Source organism: Sapajus apella, unplaced genomic scaffold (genome assembly GCF_009761245.1).
Source record: "Sapajus apella isolate SASKATOON/1434 unplaced genomic scaffold, GSC_monkey_1.0 scaffold13, whole genome shotgun sequence".
NCBI classification, from domain to species: domain Eukaryota; kingdom Metazoa; phylum Chordata; class Mammalia; order Primates; family Cebidae; genus Sapajus; species Sapajus apella.
In genome coordinates, this window is record NW_022436953.1 from 7,570,262 (window position 1) to 7,587,893 (window position 17,632).

Here is a 17,632-nt window from a genome sequence, read left to right on the forward strand (position 1 = left end):
TTAAGAATTTACAGTATTAGTCATGTCAGCAGATATAATTACTCATGAATTTTGTCCACATAGTTGATTATGCTATGTGGTTTGCAATCACTGTTCTTAAACATCTTTTAATTATCTGTCTTCATAGGATGGCTCCTGAAGTAGTCATGTGTGAAACATCTAAGGACAGACCCTATGATTACAAAGCTGATGTTTGGTCCCTGGGTATCACCTTAATAGAAATGGCTGAGATAGAACCACCTCATCATGAATTAAATCCAATGCGAGTGCTGCTAAAAATAGCAAAATCTGAGCCACCTACATTAGCACAGCCATCAAGATGGTAAAATATTCTTTAAAAAAAGCTTAATAAGAAACTAGGAAGTAAAACTGGTTATATTCTCACAATTTTCCAAGAGTATTTAAATTTGGGTACATGATACAAAGATTATGTGAATTAGAAAAGTGATTTTTGGCATATTTCTCTTAAGGACCATTAAAACTCTTTAGCTTACTTCTTCCATATATCTAAAAATATGAATGATTTGAGTTTTGCATGAGAAGGGTATTTTCTATACTATGAGGAAGTGAGGCATATAGATTGATCTATATTTGTGAAATTTATTAGAAGAAATTTCGTGCTTTTTGGCATACTTGTGCATATATGGCTGTGTCTCAGTGACTGTGTACCTACTTACATATGTGTCTACATGTATTTACAGATTGAATAAGTTTTAAAAAATCTTAATAGTCTCATTAACTGGTTTTATTTATTTATTTATTTATTTTGAGACGGAGTCTTGCTCTGTCACCAGGCTGAAGTGCAGTGGTGCAATCTCGGCTCACAGCAACTTCCACCTGCTGGGTTCAAGCGATTTTTCCACCTCAGCCTCCCGAGTAGCTGGGACCACAGGCGAGTGCCACCACGCCTGGCTAATTTTTGTATTTTTCGTAGAGACGGGGTTTCACGATGTTGGCCAGGATGGTCTCAATCTCTTGATCTCGCAATCCACCTGCCTCAGACTCCCAAAGTGCTGGGATTACAGGCGTGAGCCACCTCGCCCGGCCAACTAGTTTTTTAAATGTTGAATTAATACTATTACATACATAATAAAATTTAAACATAACTTATCAAAGAGTTTTGTTTGATTTGATTAACAACAAAGTAAAATAGAATGTTATTATTAAAATTTATTTTAAAGGTCTTCAAATTTTAAGGACTTTCTAAAGAAATGCTTAGAAAAGAATGTGGATGCCAGGTGGACTACATCTCAGCTACTGCAGGTAAGAGAATATGACAACAGCAAATAATTATTTTAACATCTCTTTAAGAATATAATTTCATAGTCAATGTGCTTTCTTTCCACCTAAGTTTTCCTGTGGAGAGTCAAAATGGCAGTAGTTAACACTCGTTTTACAAAAATAAGTGCTGCTGTTACCAACAGGCATTCAGCTGAAACGTCATTCCTCCTGCGCTTTTTTGATTCAGTTTTATTTTCATTTTGGTATTTTCATTATGTCACTCTAATTACTAGAAAGGAGGCTCCTTAGGGACAGGGGAAAGTCTTACAGTGAGGATAAATAGTAAATATTGTTGACTTAAAAATGTCGTTAAAGTGATTGGGTAAATTTAATTTTGCTTTATAGAAGGACTACTTGTAATATATTAAATACAAATTTGTCAAATAATTTTATAGGTGGGCAAATAAAATGACAAATCTTGAGGCAATTACTGTTAGGTTGGTTTATTATGTAACTCCTGCATCATAGTGTTTTAGGTTGACCTATTTATCTGGGAGAATAAAGCTGGAAAAAATTGCTTTGTTGTGTGCAGTAAGTATATGGCTGGAACACACTTGGTTAAATATTTTGTTACTCCCACATTCAAAGCTCTTAGTCTGTGACAGACGCTGTTAAATGTTGAGTATAAACAGATGAATAAAATGTCTTCTTAGTCTCAACAGTATTAGAACCATGTCAAAAATACAGGGGTTTGTAGATACTTTTAACAGAACTCTAAAGCTTTTTTTAATTTTGAGGGCTTTGATAGGGTTTATAGAGATTGTTACTTTTTAAGAAGTAATAATGAGGCCAGGTGTGGTGGCTCATGCTTGTAATCCCAGCAGTTTGGGAGGCCAAGGCAGGCAGATCATCTGAGGTCAGGAGTTCAAGACCAGCCTGGTCAATATAGTGAAACACTTTCTCTATTAAAAATATAAAAATTAGCTGGGCATGGTAGCGCCCACCTATAATCCCAGCTACTCGGGAGGCTGAGGCGGGAGAATCACTTGAACCAAGAGGCAGAGGTTGAAGTGAGCCGAGATCGCACCACTGCACTCCACTCTGGGTGACAGAGTGAGACTCCGTCTAAAAAAAAAGAAAGAAAGAAATAATAATGTACTGACTTGTAGCTTGCTTTAAATTTCAATTGAAATTGATTATGAAATTTTCAAGCGTGCAGATAGTACATGTACCTACTACCCAGATATAACAGTTTTTATCATTTTTGACAAATTTGCTTCAGATTCTTAAAAATGTACAGATCCAGTTGTAGGCAGTCCCTGCTTTTGCTTTTGCTCAAGCCCCCTCCCCTCTTTCTTTCTCAGATGTAGCATTATCTGAAGTTGTCTTTCATTTTCCTGCCCACATGTTCATATTTTTACCACATGTGTGTTGTGTGTGTTTGAAACTTAGTTTAGTAGTAAGTATTCCAGTTGTTGAGTATATTCTTTTTAATAATCAACAGCATCCCTTTGTTACTGTTGATTCCAACAAACCCATCCGAGAATTGATTGCAGAGGCGAAGGCTGAAGTAACAGAAGAAGTTGAAGATGGCAAAGAAGAAGATGAAGAGGAGGAAACAGATAATTCTCTGGTCAGTATTTAGGAAAGAAATTTCATTTAGTTAATTTTTAGAGTTGGGTTTTGAGGTGTAGTTGCACCTATATCTAAGGATTGATGGGTGGCAGTACAAAATCTTTAAATTTAGATGTGAAGATTAGTAGCAAGGTTGCTCCTTGCTACATATTTTTGTTATATTTCCTTTTTTTTTTTAAGATAGAGTCTTGCTCTGTTACTCAGGCTGGAGTGCAGTGGTGTTATCTAGGCTTACCGCAACCTCTGCCTCCTGGGTTCAAGTGGTTCTCATGCCTCAGCCTCCTGAATAGCTGGGACCACAGGTGTGTGCCACCACACCCAACTAATTTTTGTATTTTTAGTAGAAATGGGGTTTTACCATGTTGACCAGGCTGATCTTGAACTTCTGACCTTAGGTGATCCGCCCACCTTGGCCTCCCAAAGTGTTGGGATTATAGGTGTGAGCCACTGCACCTGGCCCATTTTTGTTAGATTTCTTACAGGAAGAGTTGTGAATTCTTTAATTCAGCAACGTTTACTGAATAAAGATTTTAAATCATTATATGTCTGTAAACATTGTTTTGGTCACTCTTAAAATCCTGTTTTAACACTAAAAATATATAAAATCTTTTTTAGCCAATACCTGCAAGTAAACGTGCCTCTTCTGACCTCAGTATTGCCAGCTCTGAAGAAGATAAACTTTCACAAAATGCTTGTATTTTGGAATCTGTCTCAGAGAAAACAGAACGTAATAACTCCGAAGATAAACTCAACAGTAAAATTCTTAATGAGAAGCCCACCACTGATGAACCTGAAAAGGCTTTGGAGGGTATTAATGAACATGTTACTGATGCTCAGTTAGAAGCAGTGACTGAACTCCATGACAGAACAGCAGTAATCAAGGAGAATGAGAGAGAGGAGAAGAGGCCCAAGCTTGAAAATCCGCCTGACACAGAAGACCAAGAAACTATAGACATTAATTCAGTCAGTGAAGGAAAAGAGAATAATATAGTGATAACCTTAGAAACAAATATTGAACATAATCAAAAATCTGAGGAAGAAAAGGATCAGGAAAAGCAACAGATGTTTGAAAATAGGCTTACAAAATCTGAAGAAATTAAAGATACTATTTTGCAAACAGTAGATTTTGTTTCTCAAGAGACTGGAGAAAAAGAGGCAAATATTCAGGCAGTTGATAGTGAAGTTGGGCTTACAAAGGAAGGCACTCAAGAGAAATTGGAGAAAGACGCCAAAACTCAAAAAGATGTGATCAGCAATACAAGTGATGTGATAGGATCATATGAGGCAGCAGATGTGGCTCAGAAAGCGGATGAAGACCTGGCTGAGGATACGCAGAGTAATGATGAGAAAGAAGTGGTCGAAGTAGACCAAAAAATTAATAAGCCCATGGTGGGTCCTGAGGCTGGTGCTGCTGAGGAAGTTCCTATTAAAGAAATAGTTGAAACAAATGAAATAGAAGAAAATAAAAATAAGGAACAAGTAATAAATAGCTCAGAGAACATAATGGACATCAGTGAGGAACCAGGAACAAATGAAGTTGAAGAAATTACTGAGTCAAGTAGCATTGAAGAAATAGAGGTCAGAAGTGTGGTGGCTGATACTGACCAGAAGGCTTTAGGAAGTGAAATCCAGGATGCTCCTAAAGTCACTACTCAGATAGATAAAGAGAAAAAAGAAATTCCATGTGAAGTGTCAGTTAAAACAGAGCCTCATGTTACTGCAGTTTCACAGCCCAGTGAACCTCAGCCTGTTCTAATACCGAGTATTAATATCAACTCTGACAATGGAGAAAATAAAGAAGAAGTAGGTTCTTTATCAAAAACTGAAACTATTCTGCCACCAGAATCTGAGAATCCTAAGGAAAATGATACTGATTCAGGAACTGGTTCCACTGCTGATACTAGCAGCATTGACTTGAATTTATCCATCTCTAGCTTCCTAAGTAAAACTAAAGACAGTGGATCAATATCTTTACAAGTAAGTGTACATGAGTCATTGTTTGGGATTTCCTTTGTCATTTTCTCAATTGAGAGTTTATGTGAAACTAATGTATTGAAAATAAAACAGCATTAAATCAGTGTAGTATTAACCATATAAATTCTTACAGCCTATGAAAGCAATTAATTAAAAAGAACCAAGGAGATTCTGGATGTAATCTTTAAATTTTGTGGTAGGATCTATCTGTTTTTGCAAAGCCGAAACAGATAAACAGTGTAATATGGTTGCTTGGTGTGGTTAGGTTCTTTTATTGGACATATCTAGATGCAACATTAGTAAGAATCAACAATATATGAGAGAATTAGAAATTGAAAGAATGATCTCTTTTTAAGCACATTAGGGTGTAACAATCCTTGATTTACCAGTGGTCCATATAGTCACAGTCACAGACATTGCTGCTGCCACAAGAACCATTGTGGGGAAAACAAAACAGACACTAAAGCCCAGAACACTTGGAGCTTTTATGCTTAGGAGTTACCAGTGGGAGCTATGTTGAAGTCTGGAGTGGGTCCCAAGAACCAGTATTTGTAATAGAAGATTCCATGGAATTCTGATGCAGGTGATCCATGGCCTGCACCTTGGAAAATACTTCTTAGACCCCCTGGGTTGATAGTTGCAGAAGAGAAGACAGAAAAGCAGGAACAACGTAGGAAAACTGATGTGAATGGGACTGCAGGGCATGAGTGATCAGCCTACCTAACTGCCCCAAATTGTTACATATATTCCTTGGATTCTCTTTTTTTTTTTTTTTTTTTCCCAGTTTACTTTGTTTCACTGACTGAAATACCACCAATCTGAATTTCATTCACTGACTTAATAATCAGCCTCTTTTAAAAATGCAAATAACTTGTATGAGAATTAAGGAGATATTATTGAACTTTTAGTAGAAGCTGAAGAAATGCGAAGTTTGGAGGTTAAGGTGTAGGTAGGTGTATTTTTTGGAGTGTGCCAACTTTAGATTTTAGAGGAATCCTGGGTAGGGTGCCGTAGTCCTGATCTCAGGAAGAAGAGTATGAGGATCCTGGAACCCTGGAGAAGAGAACAGTAAGACGAGAGGTTGCAGAAGGGTGACTGGAAGGTGCCAAAGAGAAACTACTTAAAATTCGGATGCGTTTTGAGTTTAGTATTTTCATATTCCGTTTTTGCTCCTTCTGCCTTCTAACCCTTCTATATCAAAACCCAGTATTTGCTCTGAACACTTAATTTGTTTGCCAAAATGTATTTGTAGGAGTCTTATACTTCTGTTATTTCTATTTGCATTTAAATGTTTTTGGATACCAATTGAGGAATAAAGAATTTAGCCTTGTTAAAGAATTTTAGGCCATACCTAGCAGCCAAATCTGGTTCTTTTGAGATGCAGTAGAGGCACTGTCTTTCTGGTAACCCTAAAATCATATATATATCTCTGGCCTGAGATGGAGGGAAGGCTGTTGATATTATTGATACTAATGAAATAGATATTGATTTCCAGTGCTGGCAGTGTTTAAAAATTACCTGAGAGCTTTTTCAAAAAAATAGATTTCTAGCTACCCTCAGACCTGTCAGTTTAGATTTTTAAAGGGATGAGCCCCAGGAATTCATTTTTAATTGATTTGTCATTGAAAAAGCAGAGGTATCTGAGAAACTACAAAGTGAAAAGCTGAAAAAAAAAAGGATAACATGTAAAAGTTCTACTGACTAGTTATTTGAATTGCTTATTAAAAGCTATACATGAACATGATCAAAATACATACTTTGACTTTGGAAAAATTTGATTTCATCTGTAAAGACGTGTAAGTCAGATAACATTCAAGGTGATATAACTGGTTCCACAGATGAGTCTGTTGCTTCATATTTATACTTTCTATATGTAGTCTGCATGGCTGTTGTTTTGTCTGAAAAAAGAAGAAAATGTTTTTTATCCCCGGTATTCCCTGTACAAAGCCTAACTAAAATAAAATCTCACTCAGGAAACAAGAAGACAAAAGAAAACATTGAAGAAAACACGCAAATTTATTGTTGATGGTGTAGAAGTGAGTGTAACAACGTCAAAGATAGTTACAGATAGTGATTCCAAAACTGAAGAATTGAGGTTTCTTAGGTGAGTAGAGAAACAATGTAATTAAAACTGGTTTGTGACCTCTTTTCAATCTCTGAAAAGTCAGAAGAATAGAGGAATAAGTGTAAATTATTGGTCAATTTTTTATTATTGCTTTAGTACCATTCCACTTGAAAGAAAATTTTTAAAGCTTTAAAAAAAATGTGTTTTAGAAGTATAATTTTTGCTGTCTTCTCTATCATTACCATTAAATTTTATCAGACGTCAGGAACTTCGGGAATTAAGATTTCTTCAAAAAGAAGAGCAAAGAGCTCAACAACAGCTAAATAGCAAACTACAGCAACAACGAGAACAAATTTTCCGGCGCTTTGAGCAGGAAATGATGGTAAAGTCTGATTTGTATGCCATTTTTTGTTCGTAATGACATTAGTGAATTTTAAGAAAAAAAATACCTGGTTGTAGAACTTGTTCTTTGATTGCCAGATTTCTCTAGCTTTGTGATTTATTTCTGGTGCTTTTATCCTTTTGGTGTTCTGGATGCCTTTTATTTATTTATTTAGGTTCTTTTTTTTTTTTTTTTTTTAAAGGATTTTCTATCCCAGGCTACCTCAAGCTGGTTTATGGTGTGATGGGTTTTTTTATTTTTCTCTCATGAAAACTTTAAATCATGAAGCCAGTAAACAAAGTTCCCAGATCTGCCTATTGCAGGATAATTTTTCAGTGCTTTAATTCAATTTTTCAGATTTGGAATCCAAGATTTTAAGCCAGTTTAGAGTGGTTGCCTTCAAACCTAGTGCTCCTCAGGGGCTTTTAAAAAATGTGCTTTATTCTCTGGCTCTACAATTAAGCCTCCACATCTCTATTTACTGCTGCTAGAGAAAATAGTGCTGACTAGTCTAGGGTAGCTGTCACTGAGTCCTTCAGTGTTTGCTTTGTGTCCAAAGTTGGAAAAGGAATTAATAATGTAATACAGAATTTTTGTACTTTATGTTGACTGTCTGCCTTAATGTAGGTTAATAAAAGTATCATTTGAAATGTTATGGAATTTATGTTTTACATATAGTCTTGTGTTGTCTTGTAATTTTAATTGATAAAGATTGTTTTCTGTGAACTGTGGGGTTGTTGATTACATGTGTTGGATCTTAACAGATTTCCTAAGAAAGTAATGAACTTGTTCTCATTGAATATTTTTATAGTACTTATATTGTTTTCCAAAACCTTATAAAAACTGTATGTCTCCCCCACCATACCTTCTAAAATGTTTTGCTTTTCAATTTTTTAAAAAAGAAAGCATCCATTACAAATATTTAACCATTCCTATATGCAAAAATAGTGTTACTATTATATAAACAGGAGTCTTATTGAAAGAGTAGATTTATAATTCCAAAAGATCTGTTCCAACAGAATAAGATGTTTATTTTAAGAATCTTTATGTGGAAGAGTAAATCTGAGAATTACAAGTAACCTTATTAAATAATGGTGATATATTAATATTATTTTATTAAAGTAGACTTCAAATCTCTTTATCAAAAATTTTATTGGATAAATATAGAAATTTTTCTAATTTGTTTTACTACCTCACAACAACTGGTTATTTTTCTGGACAACCTAAAAACTTTCAACATTCTACTAGTACAATAGAAAACAAATTTTGGGTCAGGCACAGTGGCTCACGCCTGTAATCCTAGCACTTTGGGAGGCCAAGGCGGGCAGATCACTTGAGGCCAGGAGTTCGAGGCCAGCCTGGCAAACATGGTAAAATCCCATCTCTGCTAAAAATACAAAAAAAAAAAAAAAAAAAAAAAAAAAAAATAGCAAGGTGGCACATGCGTGTAATTCCAGCTACTTAGGAAGCTGAGGCATGAGAATCATTTGAACCTGGGAGGTGGAGGTTTCAGTGAGCAGAGATTGCCCACTGCACTCCAGCCTGGGTATCAGAGGGAGACCCTGTCTCAGAAAGGAAAACAAAACAAAACAAAACAAAAAAACAGAAAAGAAAAAAATTTTAAACATTTTACTAGTATAATAGAAAAAAAAAACGACCAGGCACGGTGGCTCATGCCTGTAATACCGGTATTTTGGGAGACCCAGGCAGGAGGATTGCTTGTCTAGACCAGCCTAGACAACATAGTGATAGCCCCATCTCTCCAAAAAAATGCTGGGCATGGTGGCATGCACCTGTAGTCCCAGCTACCTGGGAGGCTGAAGCAGGAGGATTGTTTGAATCCAGGAGGTTGAGGCTGCATGATGAACTGTAATTGTGCCATGGCACTCCAGCCTGGGTGACAGAGTGAGACCCTGTCTCTCATAAATAAATAAATAAATAAATAAAGTAGAAAAAACTTTTCCATGTTAGAAAAAAATGAACTCAATTTTTTTTTTAGAATTTTCATAACATATTTTAGTGCATTTGACTTTTTTCAGTATTGTAAAGATTAAAGCACATTACTAAATTTAAGTACTAGTTATATTCTCTTAGGAAAGATCTCTACTATAAGGAGTTAACATAGGTGACAGAAAAATTAAATCATCTTGAGTTATATTGTTTTACAGAGTAAAAAGCGACAATATGACCAGGAAATTGAGAATCTAGAAAAACAGCAGAAACAGACTATTGAACGCCTGGAACAAGAGCACACAAATCGCTTGCGAGATGAAGCCAAACGCATTAAAGGAGAACAAGAGAAAGAGCTGTCCAAATTTCAGAATATGCTGAAGAACCGAAAGAAGGAGGTCAGTGTAAACTACTGTTTTTAATTACTAAAGCTTTTTTAATGAAGTTTTAAGACTAAGGAATTAGGAGTACTAATAATACTTGATAGGTAAATAGCACTCATTCATTCTTTCATTTGGTCTTCTCAGCAGTCATAAATGGTTGTAATAAGGTCAGGCATTATTTCCATTTTACTTACTCCAAGAAAACCGGAGTAAGAGAGGTTTTAGTGACCTGCTCATGGACTACCCCTAAATATTCACCTAAACCTTGAACCAAATCTTCAAATTGAGTTTAATCCATCTTCAAGCCTACCGTTGTCCTTTTATTAATGCATCACATTTAAGTCCTTATATAAAAGTACTTTTTCAAAAACTTACTATGTTGTGTTTGCCAGTGGCAGCAGTAAATCATTTTATTATTTATAAGTTATTTGTTATCTTTAATTAATACTTTAAATAATTTTGTTGATTAGCTTTTATTTCCTTTCATGGATATTGTGCCAAACAAAAGCTGAATAACCTGAAATTTGACATGATATCTATAACTTATCAAATTGTGAAGACTTTGAAGAACTAGAAGTGGAACATATCTGTAAAGTCATTTGATTAGAATGAGTTTTTTCATTTTTCCTGAAATTGTTTCATACCGTTATAGAAGCTATTTGCAGTTTGAAATATTTGTCATTACTTCAGAAGGAAGATTTACATATTATATTAGTATCTCTTTTTTCCCAAATTAAAACAAAACTAAAAGAGCTTTACATATAAGCAATTTTCAGAGATAATTTTATGTTATTCTACATCTTCAAGGTAGGAAGAGGATTTGCCTTTTCATGATATAAAAGATGCCAGGGACAATGATTATGATTAATTTTATTAGGGTTGGAACAAACAGAAACCTCAGGCAAACTAATAAATGCATTTTCACTTTTGTTACACATCTCAAATACCCAGATTCATTGACTTTAACATTTAAATTAAGAAAATTAAATGTCATATTGCTGAATCTTAAGGATTTGCTTTAAAAAGGATAGAGTCAAACATTAATAAATACAGTGATTTTATGATTTCTTTAGATGAAGATGAATGAAATAATAGGTAATTTTATTTGATATAGCTTCCATTTTTAAAAATCACTATTTTATTTCTATTTCTTTTTTATGTAGAATTGCTGTATATACTGTGAGGTATGATGTTACTGGGGCCAAATGTTAATTTTCTCACAAGTAGTTTTGAGATGTTATTCTTTATATCAGTTAAATTTAAAAATTTGTATGGATAAATATATGGTTTAATCCTAAATATGAAAGTCTCAGTTATTGTTTGGGAGAGTTTCAGCCACTAAACATGTATGAGATCATGATATGCATATTTTAAATAATTACATTATGTATTTTTTTTTTCCTTATTGCTGAACTTCTTGCATTTGGGGAGTCTCTTCCTTTTAATGGTGATTTGGTTTCATGAGGGATTACTGATGGGAAATTTTAAATACACTGTGTTAAATCAAAATCAGTCTCTTTCACAAACCATCAATAGCATGTGGTGATTTGGAATCTGGTTTCTTTTGGTGCTTCTACTTGTAAATACATGATTGTTTTTCATAGTTGGATTACGGATCTATTGTTAGATGAATATACTTCTAGGATTTTGAAATGATTAAAAGAAGGAGCTCTAAAATATATTTCATCCTATATTTTACCTGCTATAATAAATCATAGATTACTAAACTGTTACTTTAAGAGTGCTTATATTACCAATTTTTAAGTTGACAGGCTTGGCTTACCTTGTCAGCAAAGGGGACTGTTACTCTAATCCTACACAAGATCATCAGATACATTTATTTTTACCACACCATGTATAAAATGGTGTGTTTATGAAAAAACTTAGTGTCCATTTATTTCTCCTTTGTGTATTCTAAAACTTGCTTTTCTTTTTTATTTTTGGCCTCATTAAGTAGATTTTATTTAGCATTATTTCTTTAGTATGATCGAGCCAGTTATGAAATTTTGCACTTTTATAAATGGCATTAGCTTTCCTTATGTTCAATATTTCCAGCTATGTCAGTAGGTACGTTTATAATTTTATGATCTTTCAGCAAGATCAGTTGAATTTATCACCTTTAGTTCAGCATCAGTACTGCAAGTAATTCTTCGCTGGTTGTCTTTGGACCTTTAAGAGAGAGAATGATGTATAGGGATATTTAGCAACTGATTAACCTTTGTGTGGTGTAATGTCCCTTTCTGCACTGAGATTATGCATGTTCTATTCTTTCATTCTTTTTCACCAGACTAACACCTATGCTAACGCATGTTGAAAGGAACTTTTTAACAACTTTAATATTTGACTTGTAGCTTATCTGCTCACATAAATGCTTGCTGTGGAGAAAGTATTATTTCCCCACCTCCTGCATGCTTATACACTGTAGGTTATAAATGAAGTGGAGAAAGCACCCAAAGAGCTGAGAAAAGAGCTCATGAAACGCAGGAAAGAGGAGCTTGCGCAAAGCCAGCATGCTCAGGTAACAGCAGCAGCTTAATGCTACTAAAAACAGAAAGCACCATTTTCTCACAGCTCAATAAACCGTGGTTGAAAGGGTAAATTTTAAGTGTTATTATTATATGATGCTGACTTCTCCCCATTCAAAAACTCCTGGGATCTTCTTTATTTAATACTAAATTCATATTAATGGTGACATTTAATTTGCTAATATGAAATTAAGTGAAATGTTTGGAAATTTCACTCCAGATGAAATAAATAAGTATATGAATGTATAAACCACTGTTATCTGATTTTAATCTTAATGGAAGCTTATAATTTTAGGTAGTAATGCCAATGTTCGATAGAAAACTTTTAGGATGTAAAAATAGAGGATGGTATATAAGCTTTGTGCTTACAAAAAGTATGCCTCTTAAAAGGCCATTATTTCTATAAAGTTCAGTTAGAAGAAAAATGGCAAATGGTAACTTTAAATGGTAACTCAAACATTTATTACTTTTAAACTTGAAAACATAAGCCACTTTAAGACCAGATTTTAAATATTAAGTACCTTGTTGTTCTTTTTGGTTCAGAATCCAGCATTTAAACGAATAGACAATTTTTACCTGTAGAAAGCAACTTTAAAGCAACTGAACCTAGGCTATGATAAAGTTGAGCCTTGTCATAAGGTGGATAAATTCTTTACAAGGTGAGATAAATTAGTATTTTTAACAGAATTTTCTAGAGTTATCTCATATGACAAAGTCTTTTATATGAAGGAAGGTGAATCTTCTGATTAAATTTATATTAAGCCTGGAGGCAAGGATAAATGAGCTCAGTTTTCTATTATATAAATCAGTGAAAGGAAGAAGAGATGTGGATCATGTATTGTTCTTTGGATTATCTTTTTAATGTCGTTTTATCTGATTTAACAAGTGGTTCCCAGACTTCTGGATTTTATAGACCTATAAAAAGAAACATAGAAACAATAAAAACCATTGGGGACCATGACATGCACTGCCATTGAAATTTTTTTTTTAATTTTGCTAAGTAAAGATATTTTAAAACTGCTATTTACTTGTTACCATCATTTCAAAGGAGAGAATATTTTTAACATGAGGAAAATAAAAATAAGGAAAATATAATATTAGAATTTAAAACTTAAATAAAACTAGCTTGTCTGAATAAATTTAGTTTGCTTTTGTTTTTTGCTTGCTATGAGCCATTGAAACATTTTGTCTTGGCCTAATGTGGGGATTCCTAGTTTAAGGTGGTTAATAGCAGACACGGTGTTTACTGCATGTCAGGCATTGTTCTGAATGCTTTATGCGCATAAGCTTATTTAACCTGAGTTAATTACTCTTGAGGTAGTCTTATTATCCTTATTTTAGAGTTGAGGGAACTAAAGCACAGGAAGGTTGAGTGACCCTCTCAGGGTCACTTGGGTAGTGGTAGAGCCAGGATTCTCATCCGGATAAGTTTGGGTACATGTTTCACACACTGATTCACTGCATCATGCTGCCTCTCATATTTAAGCTACCTACTCTGTGCTGCAACTTAAACTCTCATCAGCCTGACCCAGCGGTTCTTGGCCATGTCTTGTTAACAAGTAAAGAGGAAGTTCTTGCTGGCCACACATGTACTTTTGGTTAATTTGGATTTCAAACCAGAGTAGAACAATATGGTTTTTGCCTTGTAAGGGAATATAGAGTTTTATTAAATCCAAAGGCCATATATCAAATTCTAAAGTTGAAACTGAGAATTAGTGTTGAATGAATTAGGCAATCGTATGTTTTAATAAGACTTTGTTGGTGATTTTTCATATAATTTTGGGAACTGGCCTGTATTTTCTGAGTAGAGCTGAAAGTAATCATAAATTCCTTCAGTAAACCTAATGAGAAATTTAGTAATGTAACGAATTTTAAAAGTATTTTTATCTACTGCTTTAAGTAAAGGTACAAAAGCTTTATAACTTTACAGCCTATTTCAGACTTTTTTTTGAGAATTAGTAAGTAATGGTCATACAGTTTTGGAGCTAGAAGATATCTGATCATTTAAGTCCAGTGGTTTTCAAACTATATGCACAGGAACTTTTGAGTTTGGAAGAAGCAACTTTGGGAGTCCCTAAGAAGGCAAGAGGTCTGGGCTGTAAGCCCCTGCTTCTGCGTCAACTAAAGCAGCCCACCACTCTTGCTGTGTTTTGTAAACTGGGATTTTTTGGGTTGAGTTTTAAAAAGGGGGTTCTACTAGTTTAAAAAACAACAGCAACACACTACAGTTTAGAAACCACTGATCTAGTTCAAATCCTTCATTTTACACATGAGAAGGAGGTTCCTCTGTTAAGTGACTTGTTCCAGCCTCAAGAAACTCACATTTGTATAATTATTCTTTCCGTTTACAAAAAGTCATTCAGATATATTCTTACCTGGGAGGTGCATTCTATTCTGATCCACAGGGTGTTGCTCAGGTCATGATTCAGTCTTTTCAGTTGTCATCTTGTGCTGTCTTCAACGCCCAAATGCAGGACGTAAGTCCCATGTGCCAGTGGGAGGATGGCTTCTCCTGTTTTACCTGCCTTTTCTTTGACTCACATGTGCCTTTTCATTGCTGGCTTCATTTGCCAAAATCTGGATGATTGATAGATGATAATGTTTGTAATGACAATAATAGTAATAACCTGACTTTAGAGTACAGTATTCTTCAGAGTTTTCACATTTGAATCTCACTGCCACCACCCTAATATAGGGATAGAATTGAATAAGCATTTTACAGATGAAGAAATTGAGGCACAGAAGACTGCTATCTGCCTCAAGTCACATAAGAGATTAAGGGTAGAGCTGGAACTAGAGCACTTTTAACAGTGTTCTTTTTTCTGTCTGCCCCACCACAAATTCTAATTTGAGATTTCCATATTTTTCAGAAAAATAAAATATCCTTTCAATAGTACAAGCTTTGCACATGTGAGAAATTGAATGCTGTGATTACATTTGTTTGTGTGAAGTGCCATTTTGATTGCATATATGTTTGTGTAGATGTTTTAATTATGGATATGGTCAGAAAAGCCATGTTAAAAGTAGTGATTTTCATTCCATTTAACTCTATTTTCCATTGATTCAAGTAGTCAATGAAGAATAGTGAGTTGCTATTCTCTTTATTATAGCTTTAAGTTAAGTTTGAAATTCCAAGCTGTATTCTTTCTTGCAGTTTTCATAGGGGAATAACTAGCTCATTTAACACTATAATTTTTGTTTGTGGTGTTTGATATATACAACAGGAGTAGATAGAATACAGCTTGATTTCAACCCCTCCTTTTTCCTCTCCTGAAATTAAACTTGTTTTTTATTATTGGCAGCTGTTTGACTTTTTTTACAGTTTTCTAAGAGAGTAAGCAAAACATTGATTTTTAAAAGGAGAGGGAGAAATTATGAATTACAATCACTTTTCTGATCATTACCATTTTTAACCTTTCTTTTTATTTAAAATGATTAAATCCTATACAAATAGCCCAATATGTCATAACCCTTTCTTACAGTTTCTAGAGCCCTAAGTTGTATTTTTAATGTTTACAGTTATCTGATTAATATGATAAAATTGATTATCTGAATTTAAAACTTGTACTTTTAAGGGCACTCATTTTACAATTTATGTCTTTATTTTTAAAAATGATTTTTGGCCTTAATAGTTTGGGTTCTTTTGTTGTTGTCTTTTATTTGTTAATCAAAGTGATTAAGTTCATCTGTTATTTTTTAAGGTGAATGTAGTTTGTGTAATCTTTTTGAAATGTGAGCGCTCTTTTTGTATCTGAAAGTAATTTCTAATTATAAATTCCATTGTGAATGTTAACTGTGTTTGGCTTTTGAAGTTAGGAAATTTAGTGAATGTGTAATAACAACGTTTTGTTTTGAGGTAATGAAATACATTGATTTAGTGTGTAAGGGACCTTTTCAGATAATTTTTAGCTTTAATATAAAAAATCCTTTAAATAGTATCTGACTACATAGTCATCTAGATTCTGTTTAATTATTCATATCCATAGCTCTGTAAGGCAGCTGGGGTTTTTCGCTAACTCTAATTGTTAGGGCTTGTATACGTTGGACTTATATCTGCCTATCTTGACTTTTACCTGTTGATCCCTATCTTATCTTCTGGAGCCACACAGTGCTAGTACTGCCTAATTCAGTATATAGAACAGTCATAGCGCTTCTTTACCTCTTATGAGTTAGCTGCTTTAAGGAACACTTCTCTAGTTCTGTCAGCCAGTCTTTGTGAGGCACGGTTTCTGGTTTCTGAACCCTTTATTCCCAGCTTTGAGTTTTCTGTGGTTTACTTTTGAACTTTTAAAAATGTGATACTAAGGGAAGGTATCCACTACTCTTTATGTGGTCTGAGACTGAGGCTGTTGATACTTGGGACCAATTGACTGAAGCTCCTTGAAGGCAGAACTATCTTTCATTAATTTTAGTAACCTTCTAAGTAGTATAGTGCTCAGGATTTACTAAGTGCTTAATAAAGGTTTTCTTTGAATTGAACTCATTTAATTTAGACATAAGTACAGTAATATGAACAAAAATTGCATAGATGAGAAATTACATTTACTGTTTTAGTGGCACTGGCTTATATTTACCTTTTTCATTTTCCCATATTTATTCACCCTATCCTTCACTTTTGCATTTTTTACTTTTTTGTGCCTTAAATGTAAGATTTATATTTATGCTAGTTAATTTAGACCCATTGTTTCTGTCTACACAGATTTTTTTTTAAATCCTGTATGTAAAGCAATGATAAAAATGTTGAACAAAAGAAAACCCTTTGAAATTTTTGCAGGTTACATTGTTTATTGAACAAGTTTGTATATAGAAATTTTACAATTGAAATTAGAGAAACTTTAATTTTTATTGCAAATAGTTGGTAGGAAAAAGAAAAGGTTGAGCAACTTTCTGTAACTACTTAAAAGATAGGCTTGAAGATTTCCCATCTCTTTAAGTAAAATTCAAAAGTCCTTATTCTAGATAGTGGAATTTAAATATTCATTGAAAATTTTTTCAATGATACTGCTTTAATGATAAAATTTTACAGGTGACTGACTATAGCCAAGTTGGTAATTGTATTTTATAGAGGCATTCATTAGTCTTTTCTTTCTGCTACTATATATGTATTTATGCTAAAATGCAAATGATGATGCAGATGAGACAGCAACATTTATGACACCAAATTAGTTCACTCTCAGGCACAAACTGTATCACCTCCAGAGATTCAGGATGGTAGCAAGGCAGCCATCCTGAGGAGCAGAGTGAGACTCTGTGCATTGAAGAGCTGCCTGGCAGTGATCTAGACCTCGTCAGACTATAAGGCCTCTAGAGTAGTTCCAAATGCATCTTAGGTTTTGATCTTCTCGAGGATGTGCAAGAGAGGGGATTACAAGTGAAGTTCTGCTTCAATTCTAAATTCTAAATCCACACAAAAATTGATTGAATAGTCCTTGAGCTAATCACCACCTGCCATAACCGCCAAGAGAGGGATGGAGAGATCCAACTTTACGTTTCTTCA

General features: G+C 34.2%; 1 protein-coding gene across 2 annotated transcripts in view; it reads left to right on the forward strand.

The window, feature by feature from the left end:
- SLK (STE20 like kinase) overlaps nt 1-17,632 on the forward strand; it is a 57,120-nt gene that overhangs the window by 27,043 nt on the left and 12,445 nt on the right. The window contains exons 6-13 of one of the 2 annotated variants that reach the window (XM_032281530.1): nt 128-322; nt 1,182-1,263; nt 2,726-2,854; nt 3,472-4,833; nt 6,804-6,934; nt 7,154-7,277; nt 9,446-9,625; nt 12,036-12,128. In XM_032281530.1, the coding sequence (XP_032137421.1) occupies nt 128-322; nt 1,182-1,263; nt 2,726-2,854; nt 3,472-4,833; nt 6,804-6,934; nt 7,154-7,277; nt 9,446-9,625; nt 12,036-12,128 (2,296 nt within the window). The remainder of the gene's footprint in view (nt 1-127; nt 323-1,181; nt 1,264-2,725; nt 2,855-3,471; nt 4,834-6,803; nt 6,935-7,153; nt 7,278-9,445; nt 9,626-12,035; nt 12,129-17,632) is intronic. The other variant, XM_032281531.1, reaches the window with a different exon arrangement.